General features: G+C 39.2%; 1 protein-coding gene across 11 annotated transcripts in view; it reads left to right on the top strand.

Annotated features, from left to right (window-relative positions):
* Positions 1 to 16824, top strand: part of LOC140948596 (GATA-binding factor 2-like) — a 32970-nt gene extending 16146 nt beyond the window's left edge. For 3 of the 11 annotated variants that reach the window (XM_073397863.1, XM_073397859.1, XM_073397860.1), the window contains exons 2-5: positions 10649 to 11533; positions 12274 to 12422; positions 13075 to 13200; positions 15543 to 16824. In XM_073397863.1, coding sequence (XP_073253964.1) covers positions 10675 to 11533; positions 12274 to 12422; positions 13075 to 13200; positions 15543 to 15899 — 1491 coding nt within the window. In that variant the 5' untranslated portion in view covers positions 10649 to 10674 and the 3' untranslated portion in view covers positions 15900 to 16824. Of the gene's footprint in view, positions 1 to 1693; positions 1944 to 7152; positions 7657 to 9947; positions 10148 to 10648; positions 11534 to 12273; positions 12423 to 13074; positions 13201 to 15542 lie in introns of those variants that run through there. The other 8 variants (XM_073397856.1, XM_073397855.1, XM_073397866.1 and 5 more) reach the window with 8 other exon arrangements.
* Positions 16825 to 19710: the final 2886 nt, after the last annotated feature.

The following is a 19710-nucleotide window of genomic DNA, read 5'->3' as shown; positions in this document are numbered from 1 at the left end:
GTTACAAAATATAGCAGATGAAGGATCGGTCCTGAGTGAATAAGAAGGGTCAGTAAGAACAACTCAAAGAGTCAAGCTAACCTCGATTTCGCTTTACAGAGAGTGATCTCCTAGCTCTGAAAAGATAAATATCACTGATTTAACCGATCATCTCATACGACGAATGGTAAGGATGAGGTTCCTGTTCTGAAATGTAACAGTTTTGCAAACTTCAGGAAAAAAATCTGGAAACATGCCCTTTGACAGGAACGCGGATTTCAATTAGAACTTTCCAGTTGCACACAAACCCCGCCTTCTGAATGTAAAGTAACAACAAGGCTGAAGTATGAATTCGCCAAATAACCTTAGGCGTCACCAGTCTTGGGAGAAGAGGCAGAAATTTAAACAATTTCTAATATAGAACATATCAATGTCAAAATGAAAGGATCTCGTTACGAGCGCAACGTTTGTGCGGAAAATGAAGAGAGTCGGCGAGGAAATTAAAATAAATGCTCACTGGGTAATGGCGTTTTGGTAGTTTAGCCATCCAGATGTCTAAAGTATGGTCTTTGTAGATTTATTTTGTGTGTATGTGTCAGAATACAGTGTTTACAAACTCCGTAAAGGCTCATTAATTTGTCATTGTTCTTAGTTTTATGGAGGCATTTTTTTATTTAGTTACCGTAGGTGGGCGAATTTGTATACCTAAACAGGATTTGTGGCTCTTGCAGAGCCAGATGGACAGAAGAATTTGCTCAAAAAGTGACAGTGCATTTATAATTAGTAATGCCATCATTTTATTCTGGTCAAAAAACGTCACTTACCAAAACCTCTGTTTGAGTTTGACTTACTTCCATTAATGGTTGGGAAGAACTAAGCAAATAAATCACAAGTTGTGTTGAAAAATTGTGGGACTGGCAAATGATTTTTGCGTTTCAGTCGTCTTCCTTGTTTAAAAACGTCTTGTTTGCGGGTTTAGCTCTCAATTATTACTAAAAACAGAGTTCTTGTGTCTTGTAATTAAATTTCAACAGCATTTTTCAATCAAATTTGGGCCACATTGGATGTGTTTTGGTATGTAGATGATGGTTTAAAAAAAAACAAGATCTTGTTTTCTGTTTTTTCAGGTGAACTAACGAAAAATGCCCTATTGAATAGTAATGTATAAGAGATCGATTTGAAAAGAAATATTTAAAGCTTACACCACAGGTCGTTCACCGGATCAATATCCCAAAAACTGAAGTCTGTCAACTCTTGGTTAAACCAAAATTAATAGGCCTCAGGTTTTTTTGGTATTTGACGCTAAATTTTGGGTTTCCTCTAGTTGCATGTCTCACTTACCCACCCTCAGGGAATGTCAACGGGACCAATTTCGATTTCCGTTGGTAATCGGGGCATTCCCTGACAGGTAACGTTAACTGCGATTCAAGTGTGAAATTTATCACTTCGTTCGCTGCGGTTCTCTCCGATTTTGCACAGAGCTGGTGAATATGAAAGCCCGCGCTTTCAAGAAGCCATCTTGCGGCGTTTCGAAGTTCCTTGCCTAACGAATGGATTCAATCAGACCGTTTACAGCGTAATACACAATCTCGGCGCCAGCGCTTCGCGCGGCAACGGATTCGTGCAAAGTACGTCACACTTGAGTAGTCGATTCGACTTGTGAGGTATCGGAGCAAACTCGCATCACTGCTTCGGATTATTCGCAGGTAATACGGGGAAGAAATCGGGAGATTTTGTGGAGATTTCAGTTACATCTTGCGTGCTTAGAAGTCGGCGTTGCAAAGCATGTGTACGATAGACAAAGCAGTGAATTAGACCGGTTCACTTGGCGCCCAATTGGCGCCCAAGCGCAGAAGTCATATAAATAGAATGTAACTCTAGCCCGGACTTTCAAAGTGTACCTTTCTGAGCTGAAAAAGTCAGTGTAGCGACGGAGCTCGTTGAACAAATAAATCACCAGCGAGGTGAGTAGCTTTTGTTTTTACTTGCGTTAAGGTAATCCGATTACCTTTGTTCGTCGTTCGTTAGTTTGTTGGAGATCTGTATTTTTTTGGTGGTTTGCTTCAGTTGAGCGATTTCTTAAACTTGAAGGTGCAAGAGGTCTCTGGAGCGCGGCTGAAGTAACTCTCTCAGTCACTCTGTGTATAGGCTAATTTAGTAGAACAAGCTCCCTGTAGTGCCAAAAGATAGATTTTGACTCCGTTTAATCATACAGATCAATGAAAATTGCTGTATCTGCACGATCGCACCGGGAGGTTGATGAGTTTATCTCGATAAGACTGCAAGCTTCGCTCAGCGAAAAAAACAAACCGATTTCGAGTAAATACCTACACATCACTCTCGCAGTATATTAATAAAACGCGCCCTCCTTATCGCTAAGTACTGTCGATAATCCAATATCGCAGTTCCGTTCTTCAGTTGATTTTGCAAACTCGAAAAGATAGCGAGCTTATGTAGTTTGTAGTGCCATGTAAAAGCTGCGAATCTTCCACTACAAGGTTTTCAGTGCGACGTTATGTCAGCGAGAAGAAAATATATTATATTCAAGTGCTTAATTTCCGAGAGTCAGAGGCAGCTGGTACAATACAAAACGAAGAAAAAGCCTATTATCAAACCATTAGAAGTGTGTGAGAATCTGATGGCTTGGTTCATCACTTATGCACAGATTAGCACGCGCGGGACAAAAGCTGTTCCATTATAAAATTACTTCTATTTTTCATTAGGCAGCTTTTTTGCCCTCGGTTCTTGCCGCAGATGCTACGTTGTCATATTGGCAAAACCGCTTGGCTAATTGCTTGAGGCTTTCGCAAGTCTGTTGAGAACCAAGGACATTAGTGCCTTCCGATATTGGACTCGTTGTACTAAACTTAGAACCGGGGTGTTTCTATGTTTCGATTGAGCAATTATCTGTTACCGCTTGCTACAAGTTACTTAGGTTGTTGTTATGGACCGCTATTATGTTTTGCTATTGATACGCGGCCTCCCTTCCGTCGCGAAGCCATTATACAAGTACACTGTAACAAGAAATTGACCAAAGACAAGCACCGAAGTGACAGTGGATGTTCCATCTTCATAAAAAATACCCAAAATGCGTTTACGAAGATTCAATTAAAAGCAAATTGAGGCCGAATGGTCAGTATCATAAAAAATTAATGCCTGAACAGATTCCTAAGAACGACATGAATACTAGTATCAAAGAACGTGCCAAAGTTTTTCTTTCGTAACTTTTCGCCAATGAAGGGGGTGGGAAATGTTCACACTTCTAACAATCCTATCAGCGAAGGTTTGTTCAAATATCGAGAAATATTTATCCAAGGCTTCCTTTGAATAAACAGTCGTTACCATTGAATCGCCGGATTATTGAGTTTTTTCACGAAAAGGGTGGGAAATCAGAACAGACGACATAAAATGAATTATTTAGAGCATCAGTGGGAAATAAATTCTGGGCTGCACACAAGTGCATTTTACACCATGTGGTGATGGTATTAAAAGGTGCGAAGCGATTCAAGGAAGAGTAAACGACAACAACTAAACTTTAACATGCGTCGTGAACGTTTCAGCGTTTGTTTTCCAACCGTTCCTTCCAAAAGTTAGAGAGTCGATACAATCTATGGTAGGTACATATTCACATCAGTCAGTATGGAAGGTAGATCTAAAACGTGATAATTATGCAATTATCGATTTTAGATAGAGTGATTGATAAGTTAGAGCGAGGCTCATGAAGTGACGTGAGGTTTAGTTCAGGCGGGCATTCGAGGGGAACGTGGCTACTCATATCGACAGTTCAATGGCATTTCCGGCTGCAAACCACCATCCTTTTTATCTCAATCGGAGAAAATTTTGTCCAGTCTCCGCTACATTTGTAGCAAATTGCTGAGAATTTGGTTTTGGTGTAGAGTACTCGCGCTGGGTAAATAAACGCCAGGGTGGGTACAGAACCTTGGCCTAACGTTTTGCTCAGCAGCAGTTGAAGTGTCGATCTCAGTGTTGAGAAATCAAAGACACCGACAAGCGACTCTCTGTCGCCACTCAGACCTCCAAAGAATTTTTCCATTAGAGCCAAAAATGTTATTTCACACGGCTACTTCAGAAAATGGACGTGACTTTGACAGACCAGTTTATAAAATGCTTTGGGCGAGCTCGTGTCCATCTGAGGCATTTCGTAGAAGATCCATCCTGCTGGGTGTTTGAGGCATAATGTACCGTCCTAAAAACATTCGTGAGATCAAATGCAGCACGTTTATAAAATATTAACTGTTGTAGCCTTTGAACAAAGGCACAAAAGCATATAGAGTGTTCCGGGTCATTCGCCCCTAAAATTTAAGCAAATTTTCAAGATAAAAGATCCTGTAGTTTAAGAAACATTTATTCTTCTCGGGTAACGTGAGCACGCGTCCATTTCTTTGTTTATTCACTACAAGAAAAACCGATCACGAAGCGACAACTCATTTTGATTAAACTTTGTTCTACAAGTTGCTACTTTCACGGGAGAACTTTTCTAATGGAAGGAAACTTGACTTTTCTGCTGTATAAGTATTATTTTAACCCATTCAGATTTGCTTCTAGACAAATTTATCCCTCGATCACGCCACAACGGTTGAGGGTACAGTGTCGGCTGTTTCGATAGTTCTGTAGCGAATGTAACTATAACTTAAGATTTAATGGCTAAATCGTGATTCCAAATTTATCTACCATAATTTCAACGAATTTTATGGCTACCTCTCTTCTAGAGTTCGCAAACTTAAGTTCTACAACGCTCCTTTTTCTATGACAGAAAGAAAACCTCTTCTGTTCATTCTAGTAATTCGCCTTTCAGAGTTCAAGAGATTCTTATGTTTGGCTTGAGCAAGGTGAATCGGCTTAAAAATAAGGCATTTATGCTCAAATTAAATTATCGTTTCGTGACCGTTTTTGTCAAAAAGTAATCCTTCTTTGAGAGCCGTTTAGAATGCAGAGAGGCTCAATTTCAAGTACGCCTAGCTAGGCTCAAATAATTAAATCACAAAAAACTCTTAAGGAAAGCTTTTGATAGAAAGTTCTCGCTCCGTTACCCACAGTGGATCGTTTTCAATTTGCCAATTTTCAACCTTCCGTTTCGAGATGATGAATATTAAGGACAAGTAAATTATCGAAAATTACTTATTATAGATAAGATGAATCCGGCTTGCAAGAAGGCCATAATTTGCTTGCGTAAAAGTTTGCCCCGAAAGAAAATATTTCGAAAACATTGGTAAACGAAAGTAAATCCATAAAATCTTATTTTAGCCTCAAAGATTTTGAGTTTTGAAGTTTGGTTCTTTGTAAGATATACTGTGTTCAATATCTTTTGGTTTAACGCGTTGCCGGTTTTACAAGTGCTCTTGGTTTGCTAAAGCTCATTGTTATGGAAATTTTCTTGTGTCATTTGTTCGACCTAGATTTATCCCTTTTTGTTCTCGAGTTTTTGTTAGGTTAACCTTTTGTTGGTTTTCCTTGAAGATAAGAGCAGTGTTTACGAAGAGGACATGATTTCGATACTTGTTAGTTAAGGCAAGATATTTGTAACTGTGTGGAGCTAACGTTTCTTTTATATTAATAGTCAGATAGTGAAAGTTCATCTAAAAGCCCTTAAGAACTGGTGCGATTGATTGAGGTCACGTTCTGTTCAATCTTGAAAGTCTATTTTTAATTTCAATATGTATTCTGGCCCGATATCACAGACATGAATGAATGTGATTTATGTTAACAACATCAAACATATAGCTTAAGAGTCACTGGAATCGATTTTTTCTCCGATATTAAACTGCGCTAAAGATAGAACGATTCTTCAAACTGGATTGTTGCAAGAGACCCAAATAAAGATCGAAGAATTTCCTGTGGCGGAGGTACGGCAGGCCTTTTGCCAATCTTATTTCGGGAATTAAACGTTAGGCTTAACCAGATAAAACGGTTCAGGAAAAACGCAAAGCCTCTTTATCATTCAATGCTATTCCTTGATTTAGATTTCAGCAGTTGTGATGAGACTAATCATGATTACACTCGATACACTTGTGTGGTAAAGAATCAAGCCCAAAGTCTGGTTTGTATCTGTTAGCTGTCTCGCAGCACCATTATCGAAACAAGAAATCAAGCAAGATGATTTCATCTCTGACTTATTTCAACTCCCCGTCCAGTTGTTTAAGTAACACGAGCGATTCTGATTGAGTCTTTTAATCACCAGTTTAATATTTTTCACCAACTGACGGATGCCTTTGACATTAAACGCTGTGACATTTAAATTGATTGTTTCTAAATACGTTTTGAAGCGGGATTTTATCGTCATTTCTTCCAGCTTCTTTTGAAAAGATTCCTGTGGTGGAGGAACACGCTTCTCATATTGTCAGCATATTTCTCATTTCCTTCCCAAATGCTTCCTGGGTTTTGTCAAAGTACACCCCTTCCTTTTCATTAAAAAATATAACAGTCTAAAGCCCTCCAACGATGAAATATAAAATCATAAGTTACCTACCGCGTTCGAATAGAACTCTTTTGCAGATGGCAAAAATTCCTACATGTTTGTCGACTCCAAACTGCCGGGAAGGCTCGATATTCATCTTGTTTACCAACGATATATCACACAGCTTTAAACTATCTTGCCTCTGTGAAAATATATCATTTTACGGTCTTTGTTTTTGTCAAGGCAAAGATATGTTTTTTCCGTGTTTTCTATTATGTTTTGGTGGAAAGAAAAGTTACAGCGCGCTCCCAAATGCAAATTCTGTGCAGATCTGCCGATCTGTCGACAGAAATGGTTTTCCTGGGTTTTCTACAGCTTGGCCTGCTTTTATGAGGCTTTGATCCGTTTTTATCGCGATACCAGCTTTATCGATCTACCCTGTCGAGAGTACTTTTAAATCCTGTAGTTCGGCCCCAAGATATAAAATTGATCGTTTAAGCGATCTAGTGATACTGTACAAGGTTCTGCACAGTATGCGAGCCAGATACGACACCTCTATATCTGATAAAGTTAAACGGAGTTTCCTGTTTGTAAGGTTTTCAAATTATCACCCTGATGCAGTTCATGAGTCTTGGGAAATTTCGTACCCGCGACGCCGAGATTGAGCCCTTTTTTTCTGCCTTTGTTGTGGGCGGTGGCTTTGACTGCTCTATGATTTCCAAGAGATAAATTTCCAAAACAGAACGAATCGGTAATAAACAGTTGTGTGTTTTCAGAAATAGAAACGCAATCAAGCTTGTTGGCGATTATACAAAAGATTTCATCGCTAGCGTACACAAAGGCAACAGAGAATATTACACTGATAACCCCTTCCTATTTTGACTTTATCTCTCCACCAAAGCGATGCATGTGTGTTTAAGGATTTAGTCTAGAGCATGTGTACTGATAGATATAGCTTTTCGCTACCATAACTACATCAAGAGTCCGGTGAAGGCCGCGGTCCCTGGAGCAAGTTGACTCGCGCCCGCAGCTATTACTCTGCGTCAATTTTAGAGCATATACCATGTCTGTGGAGGCTGTTAACCACGACAACTGCATCTTGGGGAGCCTGTGTCCCTTAATTTATGGAAGAGCCTTTCCGGAGAGCCTTCGAAAGCCCCCGTTTCCTGGTAAATGTTTTATGCTCCTTAATTTATAGATATATGAACTCGGTACATTGAAGTGCGATCCCCAGTAGTGCAACCAGTCTCCCATCAAACAAGGTAAACAGACGTGTTTTGGGAAATGCAATACACTTTTTTTTCTCCGTTTTCAAAGCTGAGGGAACATTCTGTCTGCGGTACTAAAATTTTTCTTTTCTTCGCCCAAAGTTGCGATAAATTGAACTAACCGCACGCGCAGAGGCCCACTGCTGAACATACATTATTTAAGAAAGAAGTTATTTCTTTTGGCCCGAATAAGTAATTCAATTTTCCGATCTTAATTACGATTAAATAACTTTACTCATTTTGAAGGTGCAAATGCTTTTGTGCTCTCGCAACTAGGTGTTTTTGTAGTAGAATCTTAACGTGATTTTGTACAGGATATCGCTTCGTCTGTTCAGTCAAGAATGATTATTTTTTACTAGAGATACCTTGCTTTATTGTTGAAATAAATATACTAATTTCTTTTAAAAACTATTATTCTTTCTCATAAAAGGGTTATCTTTATTTCTCGTTATCCTAAGATGTATTTGGATTTAAAAATTTATAACTTATAATGGAAAATAATTGAAATGTTGATAAAGTGAAAATACCAGAGGTATATAGAGTCTCTAGGGAGATGTTTAAGAGCATCACGTAAAGGGGAAGATTAGTTGAGTTTACTGAAGCAGAGCAAGGCAGGGGTCGATTTCTTGTTCGTTTCATTTGGCACGTGGGAATGTCCACAACCGCACTAAGTAAACACTATGTCTATAGTTTGATTGTGTTTCATATTGTACCGGCAGGTGGGACGCAAAAAGTTTTTAATGATTCAGCATTCAAGTATTTTTCTTTTTTTCCCAGTACCTACTTGAACCTATTGTGGCCTAATATTACTTGGTATAGTTTTCAATATCATTGCACGCGCGTTTGTATACATGCGGATTTTGAGCTCTCTCGCAGTGGAGTGTAAATTGCATGATAGATTCGTTTCTTATCACCATGTTCAAACTTTGTACTGTCTAGGTAATCGGCGTGATTATAGCGATTATGTTTATTGCTTGTTTACGAATTTCTGCTGCTTTGTGATTATAAAAGTATAAATATTTTCATTATCCAAGATACAAACTCGGCTGGAATTCGATCAACGATAGAAAAAAGCGGTCCACTTGGGGATTTTTTTCTGTTTTGCCCGGTCATACCACTGCACTCCGGAGGTCGCCGGGGAAATACTTGAAGTTTCGAGATCTTTGATCTCGTTTAAACAGGCTGCTCGCTAGCGTCTTGCTGTCTGCTGGATCCGCTGCCACGCACGCAAATCAGAAACATTGTTGAAAATTTGAGACTCAGATAACACTGGCCAATTACATTGTCATTCTATTCATACCGTTTGTGCGAAAGGTCACAATCAATCTACGATAACTGGGTAGCGCTTTACAAGGAAGGAGCTGCACGACAGACGGGTGCCTGAGAGTGGAATAAGAGTTCAATTTATTCCCAATCATCCGTAAAGAGGTTTTCGTTTGCAAACATTTACACTGATAACAAGCCCTGGAATACGCAATAAAGTCCGCGAGTAGCTTATCTTTGTTATCAGCTATATCTTGCGGTCACGTTCCACCTGTCTTAACAATAGACTTAACATTACAGCCAATCGGAACACGGCGTTTAGTAATTAGTTCTAAAGCAAAACACCCATGTTGTTTTTTGTACGCTCTGTAATGGCGGATGCGGCCATCGAATAGCACCCAGGGACCCGCTTGATCAAACACACTTGGCAAACAGACTCAACGGGATGTATTCTTACCACGACAAGAGAAACCACTCGAGCAGCGCTAATGCGGATCAGCAAAGCCGTTAATTTCTACTCGTCAAATAGGATATTATTTTATCGCTTGTAAGAAAAGCATATAAATGATAACAAATACAGTCAAAGAGGTTGATGTTAGATTGATAAGTAACAAATCTTTTTGGCCTCTGATCTAAATTTACATCTGACTTTGAAGAGTTGTGTATTTTTCAGTTGTTCAGTTGCGAACCAAAGATCGTGTTTGACTTTCACAATCTTTGAAGTGCATCTTGTTTTCTGGAAGTACTTGCCAAAATCCTCGCGCGCCTCAATTCGTCACGTGGCATTAGATGTTTAGCAGACCTCACGTAAAAAAATTACCGCTAATTCACTGTTTGAAAACTTTACATGGAACCCAAGCGCGTGATTGACAGATCACTTAGCAGAAGAATCGATTGTTTGATTTGTGTACCAATGAAGCTTTGAATGAAAAGGAGAATCAAACAAAATGTCAACGATGGCCGGCGCTGATTGGTCAACTTGTTGACCTGTCATTTCGTATGTGTGTACAAGCAGGCCACTTGGCGCCAGCCAAGCGGGAGCGTACTCTGGCTCTGGTTTGCTTACAAAACCTTTCAAACATTGTTTGAATATAACCAGACACCACATCTCAGCTTGTGCATTGCGGGGTTTAGCCCATAAGACTCAACAGTGAGGTATTTACAAAACACCTTAAAGGTTTTTCACCGGCCCTCTATGCGTCAAGGACACTCTTTTCAGTAGGTGCGCTGTGATGGCGCGTTTTTTCATGTGAATTTCGGGAATATTTTTTTCTCTCTTGTCACGTACCCGTGAAGTTTGCGCGCGGCTCAACTCTAACAAAGCTAATGCCTCACTTTATTTTAACGCCTTATCTGCCCCATCATCGTTCCCTACAGCCTGGGAGATCTCCTTTTGTGTGTTAGGGGCCCTGAAGATATTCCATATCTGTTTGAATGGCTTCTACAGTTTTTCTGAGTGTGTTCATCAGATAAAATTGCGGAACCTACATTTTACGCGTAAAACTGTGAATGGGAACTTCCGTTCGCTGATACACGCTCTCGTTTTGACGTCTTGCGCTGTTAGCCGAAGTTCCCATTGAATATAATGGCATGACAATAAAATTCCTTTTACCCATTATTTCCTGTAGTTATTGTTTTGGGACTTATTAAACCATTTAAATTTATGCTACTCTGACAGTTTTGTGTTTTATTTGCTCTGAGCAACACCTCTGTTCTCTTGAAGGTTTTTCTAGAGTCGCAACTTTGAAGATGGAAGGTACAGCCTCTGAACATAGATGGATTCACCCGGCTCTTAGCCAACAACACGAAAACCCACACGCTGGCGAAAGAATGCAGCCCACAGCCTCGAACTGTGCAGGGAACAATATGAATTTGGTTGAGACGAACCAACTCTTGCCACCAGACGAAGTGGACGTCTTCTTTCACCACCTCGACAGCTCAGGAAACGCTGCAAATTGGTCATACACTCCTGGCGGCCGTGCTTATCGTCCTTCAATTTGCCAAATGCCCGCGCACGGACCTACAGCGTTTCAAGACCCTCAAGGCCAATCTGGTCCACAAAGCTGCAGTCGAGTGTTCTTGCCTACGGCTCGCGTTCCGTCTGGCCAGGTTTGCCGACCGCACTTTCACACTCCAATACAGTGGATTGAAAGCAAGCCGGCTCCTGGTCTCATGTCGCACGGTTGTTCCACGCCGAATCCAGCGTCAGTTTGGTGTCCGTCTTTCCAGCAAGGCCATCGACCGAGTCCTGTTCCCGTTTCGATGCCTCCGTCAGCAGTTTCAGGTTCCATGTCCCTGTCTCACAGTTCAGCGCACTTGTTCCCTTTCCCACCGACTCCACCAAAGGATAATACAAGTGAGAACGGAGTTATTGGAGGCGATATTTTCAGCTACGGTAGTGAAAAGAAGGCTCGTTTGAAAGCCGGAATGCCGCTTGTATCCCCAAGGCCCGATGCGACAACGTTCGCGGGTTATCCTCCTCAGGCTCTCCCACATTACGTTGGCTCAGAGCTAAATATGTCCTCTTTCGGAGCAATCCCGGGTTTGTCAGGCCTTATGGCGAATAGAAACTTTCCTAGAAACAGAACCAAGAGCCGATCGAATTCAGGTTAGTGAAATCTAGACTCGAGCAAACAAAAACTAATCGCCAAATCGAATTATCTCCAAAATGCCACTTTGCCAGCGAGATTAGCTTTGTTTTCTTCTAAAAAAGCTGCGTGAGCAAAGGTTTCTCTTTCCGCAAAATTTCTTTCACGCCTGTTGTAAATTGGAAGTCTTAATTATTTCCCTAATAAATCTAATTACCGTGCGGTCATTTAACTGTTTGAGACTTGGTTCTTACTGCAGCGGCATTCCTGCTTTCAGAAACCCCTTACAGTAAACTGGTAAATCATTTGTTCTGTTTATCAATAATTTTACGTTAAAGATGGTAACCACCGCGAAATACTGAAACGGTAACCATAGAAGTTCGACTAAGGAATCTCTAATTTACTGACGTTTCTACGGCTCATCTTTAACTGAGAGGAGAATTCCCTGTAGTTGATTTAGTAGCCAAGGGACTGCAAGATTGTTTGTAATAAGACAGAAAAAAGTGGGCAAAGATCGTTTGTATAATATTTATGTTTTCGTTAAGTGTGACCTTTCACGAATCGGTTTACCTCAAGAAACACGACTAGCTCGATCTCACAAAGAGAAGCTCACACGCAACACGAATTAAATTCAGGCGCCTGTTTGTTTTCGTTATCGGTAAATTTTCTCTTTATCGCGAGTGGTTGCCATTAAACAAGATAGAAGGAACAAGGAACGTTGGTCGTCAACTGATTTTTGGTTGTTCGTCTTTTCAATCAGCCGACGGGCGCGAATGTGTGAATTGCGGAGCTACTTCAACTCCATTATGGCGCAGAGATGGCGGTGGGCATTATCTGTGTAATGCCTGTGGATTGTACCATAAAATGAATGGCTCCAGTCGACCTTTAATAAAGCCAAAAAGAAGATTGGTGAGTATATGTTAGGTTTTATACCCGGCTTAAGACACCTGAAAGAGTCGCTTTCCTTTCCTTAAGCTTCCTTTATTTCCCTTTTCCCTCCATTCATAGAAAATGTAAGACGTACGAAATCATTTTGCAAATTTTCGCTCTTAAAAAAAAATCTGACGGTTTACCCGGGGCGTTTACAATCGCTGAAAGGAAACAGTGTGTAAATTCTCAAAGCCTTTTCAATATTGATTGATAACTTCAAGGCTCGATCTAGGAGAGGAATCTGAATGTTGCTCTTCCTACTAAAAATTTTTCTAGGGCGTAAGAACTTTTAATGATATTTTTTTCCTTTCTTGCCTGCACGGGATTTGATTAAATTTTAAAAGGAAAGGCATTCTATGCCAACCACAAAATCCATGTTTCTTTTCATTCAAATTCGGCATTTAAAAGCAGACGTTGTCACTGTTTCAAGCCAAAGAAACCATGGCTTGTCATCGCCTTTAACAGAACCCTTAACTGCTATTTATGGAGTAAAGAAACCCCTGAGAACAAATTGCATTTAAACAAGCTTATTACGGGTTTGGCGTAGTTTGAAACAATCCCTTTTTGTGAATTGCGAGGTTTCTCTCTTTCTGAGTTGTAATTTTTTTTTCTTTCTGTTTGCTCCAAATAGTCGGCTGCCCGCAGAGCGGGGACTTCGTGCGCTAATTGCCATACCACACAAACTACTTTATGGCGACGCAACCAAAACGGAGACCCTGTTTGCAATGCGTGTGGACTTTATTGGAAACTTCACGCGGTAAGTGATTGCGAGTGATCCGCGCACGCGCGTGTTTCTTGAGAACGCGAACACGCGCCTACTGTTTGCTAGAAAAAGATTTCTCAGAGAAAATAAAAGCGTTGTAAGAACGTAATAAGCGCAAAAGATAAGATGATTGGCGATAACTGGTAGGTTTCTTGATTTATTTATCGGTCTATCTCAAATTCATGTGTGCTTAATGGCTTACGAAACGATAAACAAATATAGTTCTAAGACGATAGAAAACGCGAATTTCCTTCGTTTGAGATAAGGAACTTCGTCATGAAAATCGCTAGTCTCGTGAAAAGAAGTATTTTTCGGAGTTTTCTGTTAACGTCGATATTGGAAAAAAAGTGTTTTTGCAATGCAAATTAGCTGGGCAATTCATTTATTGAGTAAAATGTCGACCGCTCTTTTGACGGACAGTCCCTACACAGTTTCTCTGAGACCTTGTACAGCTGTTCTCGCTGCCGTTATGTATGTTGATTATACTTCTATTACAAAGCTCGTCAATTAGTCTTTAGGAAAGTTGTGGTAATTTCATCTCAATATCCGGTTAAGTTATTTTGAGTAAAAGCGTAATGCGGTTTTCTGTTTTGCTTCCGATTTTTTTCGAGGCTTGTAAATATTTTTACATGTTCAATCACTTTTGTTTGAAGTACATCCAAGCGCGAGCCAGCAGTTTTTCACGCGGCGGGCTTCTTTCAGCAAACAGTAGGGTTTTGTTATGCTTTGTATACATTCGTAATTTCTTTTACACGATTCAAAAAACACAGCTTCGTCACACCTTCTCAATAGCTTGCTAAAAGCTGGAAATGCCATGCTAATTAAATGGTCGTGTATTTAATGTTTAATGAGTTGTTTGTCCGTTAAAATCCACGTGCAAAAGTTTAAACTTAACAGAATCCTTATTTCCTGCCTTAATTTAATTGTCAGAAAACCAGCTTTCATAGGCGAAACCCCTTTGTCTGGGGCGGGGGCTTGAATTTTAGCTCAAACATCAAACTTGTCGGTTATATCGAGTTAATAGCTTCCTTTTATTCGCTGAGTAGAATTAGATTTTGCCCTATTTCCTGTGCATTACCCACATAATGAGAGTTTAATATTTGTTATGTTGTGATGTCTTTTCATAAGTCAGTGAACAAATGTCTAGTTTTTCAGCTTTTAAGCAAAACGCCGGGGTATAATTGCGGTCAAAATACTTTTGTGCATCTGTTTATTAGATGATCAGTCTAGCTTCCTCATTTTTTTTGTTACGCGAAGGGACTTTTTATTTTTCTGTTGTCTCAATATATAATGAATTACTTAACTGTATGAATTTTTAATTTGGAAACTGTTTTTTTACTTATATTCTTTTGTTCTTGTATGCATCGATAAAAAAAGAAAAGGCAATCCGTTCACCGTAAAGAACAAATTCATTTAGCTCTGTAGAATTAAAACATTTTAGACAAGGTTCTTCAGAGAATTGATCCTTGGTATTTAAAACGGACTACCACCTGCCTTTCGTACCATTGTATTTCATTTAAAAGGCCCCTGTAAAACGTATGGACAGCCTTTTGTTTCAGAAGGCTTGTTAAACTTCACGAAAGAAAGAAATTCAGCGAATTACAACCGGTTGCTACGAAACGAAATCAACTCAAGCCTATTCCGTTCGGCAAATTTTCCTGAAGATCGTTTAATTTTTGGGGAATGCAATTACAGCCGATTTGATTTTGCAAATTCATGAAGTGCACATTCTAGAACAATGGATCGCTGCAAGAGGGGAATGGCTTTTGATACTAAAGAGTGTTTAAACTATTTTTCTCTTTTAAAATGATTTAGTAGTTTAGTTCAATGGTCTAGAAGTAAAGCAGATTTTTTTTCTTTATCAATAACGGGCGATGGAAATAGATCATTATGCTTAGATTTTGAGATCGTTTTTTTTTTCATCCTCGCGTCACTTCACATCATAATCCAATTTCCGCTGCTAATGGAAAAATGGAGAGTGTACTTATTAGCTTCTGTAAGTCACGAAATGACAACTTTTCTCTCGTTTTGCTCATTTTTTCTCGAGTTTTTCACTTCAGAAAAGTAAAAACTCTAACATGCCAGTGTGTGCTTTTGAATTGTCTCATCGAATTTCACTTTTCCACTGACTTTTAAAAGTGTTTCGTAGATTTCTATCCATGCATGACCGGGAAACAAGCGGCAAAAGGAAAACACAATTTATCATTGAACGTCAGCCGAAACAAAACGCACAGATTTCCTAGTTAACGCAAGGGATTAAAACATTCATATTCGTCTTAATGAGGTTTTGTTGTTGCCTATGGCAGTCGCTGATTCTTTCATTTCAATTCCTTAAGGTTAACCGCCCGCTCTCAATGAAGAAAGACGGTATTCAAACAAGGAACAGAAAAGTCTCGTCAAAGAACAAGAACAAGTCCAAAGGCGTTAAGCAGGAACAAAAACACGGAGGCGAAGACAAGCTTCTGAGCAGTCGCGACTCAATGCCTAGTTTGAGCCAAGGAAATGTAGTATCGAGCATGATCAGCCCCGTTTTAAGTCCAACAATTCACACACCGACTGCGTTTTCAAGGCCCTCTATGAGTGGTATTCCCGCCTTACACCCCGGTCTATATGGCCCGCTTATTTCTTCGACTCCACCGAACCCGTCGAGTTATCTACCTGCGCCGCCTTCGGTCTCGATAAACGCTTCGTAAAGAACAAGAAAGACATGAAAGAAAGAGAACTTTGCGACAGAAATGCAAGTACTGAAACGAGCCTACAGCACAGAGGAACGACCAGCGAACCTTGTTGAACGAGAAAGTTCGCGAGAAAACCATACCTCTTCACTTCGTGCCGCTCAATATTGCGGCACCTAAAAACTGTTTCTGTATATGAACACTAAACAAGACGAAAAGGGAAAGAAAATATTGTTAATACGTGCTCGTACCTTAAATTTCCCCTTAAGTATTTACTTTTCCTCGATCCGTCTCGCGGTTGTCGAAAAGCGCTGAAAGTAAAGGAACTGTGACTCATAGCAAGCAAGGCGATTTTGTTGTGTGCAATTGCAAGAGATTTCATGTTGTTGTTCTTTTAACAGTTTTGGACAGTTTAAATATTGTACAAACCCATGATAAGATTAGGTCTGCGCGTTGCAGAATTGAACTTTTCTGCAGATAAAGCCGCCCTGCTTGCCTGGTAGAAGATAAAATAGGCCTCATATTTGATTTCATGTAATATTTGTATGTAATTAAAAGCTTTATCGTGTACTCTTATATCGCTTCTTGTCTCATGGCAAACCAGAGATAGGAGACCGTATCGGTCGAAAGAGAGAATATATGCTGTAAATATTAAAACTTGAGGATATACTGAATCCATTCATACAGAAAGCGTCATCACTTCTACTCTAGGCTCGCTCTGGTTAGTATCTAGCCTGATTCTATCTTTTTGGCTCGTAATTCTACCATTATGTGCCCAATAATAGTTTGCTCCTTTTGTCTTATCCATTTTCCGCGTTAACTTGTATTTTCGTCGCTTTCTTTTGAAACCCAAGAATAGTATTACGTTATATAGAATATAATAAGTATATGAACGTTGAAACAAAAAAAAAAGAAATAATTAAAGGTCATATTGACTGTAAAATACTGCCTACTTGTTTCGTCTATATCCTAAATACTCTGTTTAGCGATTCGCTGATTCTGTGGAATTAGTAGATCTTAAACGCAGAAAATATTTCTTACAGATTTTATTTCGTAAAAAAGCGAAAGGCCGGCCTTATCTTCTAGTCTTCCTTGATATTTTGCCGCAGATAAGCAGTTTTTCGAAATATATTTGTCAGTCCATTTATGCTGTTAACAGCCACGAAAACAAAGGACGAACTTTCGTACAAATTAGCCCTAATATTTTAATTATTGCTTTCAAGTCTGAAGTCCTGAAATTACCTCCTCTAGGTACGTTTTTTACGTTTATTTTTTGTCTGTAAAAACATTGACGTTTGTCGTTAAACGACTGAGAATCTATTTGACGTCTCGCAGTTTTCGAATCAATTCAACTTTACTTTTTCCGCATTTCACGATATTTTTCCTTGTTGATTTGAAGTGTACGTATAATTATCTTCTCTCTAATTATCGTTTAAATGGAATTAAATTATATTTTTAACTGCTGTACAGCGCTGGACTTCAGAAACAGAAATTTCATGTTTTACTAGGAAAACCAAAATAATCAGATGTTATAATTTGACTATGGCACATGAGTTTGGCTGCTCGATGTTATGTTGGCTGAAACCAGCATTGAATTTATTATTATTTTTTTGGTTTTTTGTTTCAAGACTGAATGATGAATTTCCGTGCTTGCATTTTCGCCGCCTGTTTTTCGTTTTTACACAAAAAGCGATCGAGAAAGTTTCAACAGTTTTCAAAATGTTTTTCGTAATAAAGAACGCGAACAGAACAACTATATTTCGTGTGTTTTTAAATACAATTTTGCCTTTTGCCCGCAATTCCCTAAGCCACACAGTTAGATCTGAGTTTTGATCATGAAAAACATATGCCCTGTTACGTGCATAGAACACAAATTTTAAACCTTACTTCTGCAAAGGGCAAACTCTGGGGCAACCTTCAGACAACTAGTCGACAATTGAAGTGGAGGATCCGGCGGTCTACATCCCACGAGTACTTTTCTTTGCCGCTAGCCGAAACGAGAACCAAAAAATATATATACTGAGGCTGTCATTTTCTGTCAAACAGCACGGGTTAGTTTCTGGTTTTTAGGGTGCTTGGATAGATCTCACCATTACTGTAACAAGTGATTTCATTGATTTAAGCGGGTAGAATATTTCCCTGTCTTCCTCGCGCATCGCTGGGGCTAAATAAATAATTGAAAACCGTAGAAAAAATTACGTTGTCCTTTGAGCCATGTTTCGTAATTTTAAGAAATCTAGCTCGAAGGTTACTTCTGTAGAGTGGCTTGAGGACCTCAAAACGCGAACATGACTGCAGAAAGACCTACTGCCATGCTGCCGTTGTTTAAAACATGATTAGATCAGGGACCCCACTCGTATGAATTTGGCCAATATTTAAGACGTGTTGTTCGCCCATCATTTACCCAATCACGGAATTTTATCCGTTAAAAGAAGCGGTTCGCGTTTTATAAAAGGTAAAAATTCAGTTTAAATGTTATTTACACTATCGAAACTATTTTATGTTCATAGTGATAAGAGAATGAACCCTTGGCAGACGTCTCGTTCCAAAGCGCTATCGTAATTCTGTCTTCGCTGGCGACGAAAAAGAAGGGCACTTATAAAATTCTACAATTCTATCTAAGAATTACATGAGAAAACAGCGTGTCGTGTGGCAATGTTTTAGCTCTCGATTACGCTTTTTAGTAGGTTGTGAAGAGACAGACAAATCAGCTACAATACGACGACTTGACAGAGTCATATTTCGGTTATCTTAGCGATATGACCTACATGTAGCAGTATAATTCTATTTTTTAGCTGACAAATATACAAAAATGTTCACCTACACGCGATAAAACGATTAGATTGATCAAGATTCAAGCAAAAGTTTAACTTAAGAACATTTTAATCATGTATCATAGAGATAGAATTAAGGCATATCATGATCCTAAATTTATTTCCCTGCTCACTTTATTGTAAATGGTCATTTTTTTTTTTTTTTTGACTTGCTGTTTTCCCTCGTAAAACTCACGATGAAAAACAAAAGTAAGTGCCATCTAAAGATTGTGTAGTAGTTTTAGTGAATGACACAAGACGCACAGATAAAAAAGAGCTCTCATTTCGTAGCTCATTCAAGTCTAGACTTCCATCTCCTGAATATTAAAAAACTTTCCAAGCGGTTACAGAAGGTTCAAAATGCCAGTGCGGAACCGCTTCAATTTTGGCCACTGCCTGTAAACTACAAGCTTATCACGTTCTACATCGCAACTGAATTGAAACTAGTATGTCACTTTGTCAACAACGCACGCAAGAAACGCACCAATACGCATGCAGTTAATAAAGTGAGATTTCTCTTGCCGATATGCAGAAGATTCGCATGATTCATGTTATCTTCATCAAGATAAAACCGAAATAGCTATTTCCTACACCTGTGCTTGGAGACCAAATTTCGCAAACACAAACTTCAAGCCAAATGAGTTTTTAATTATTCTGTGTGAGTTCTGTTTGCTTTTCAAGGTGATTCTCAAAATTGTTTTTCTTACTAGAATTTCTCTAATTATACTAAAAAAATTGGAACGAGAATTAAATGTTTTCTTTTCTTGCCGCTTTTCCTTCGATTTTGTAATACTAAAAAGCCTTTTAGCGCCTTTTAGCGCCTCGCTCTTAACGAATTCATGTAGTTTTCCGCAAAGATGGACCGATGTGAGAAAAAATACTTCCGATGGCTTTTTTTAAAGCTTTTCCTATCAGCGAAAACTATTAATCAAGGTGTTATCACTCAATCAATACACAGAAAAAAATCTACTGATAACGAAAATATATTAGATGGAAAGCGAATTTAAAATTCACTG

This window comes from Porites lutea, chromosome 9 (assembly GCF_958299795.1).
Source record: "Porites lutea chromosome 9, jaPorLute2.1, whole genome shotgun sequence".
Taxonomy (NCBI): Eukaryota; Metazoa; Cnidaria; class Anthozoa; order Scleractinia; family Poritidae; genus Porites; species Porites lutea.
The sequence above is the reverse complement of the archived record's forward strand: the minus strand, read 5'-3'. Positions and strand labels throughout refer to the sequence as shown.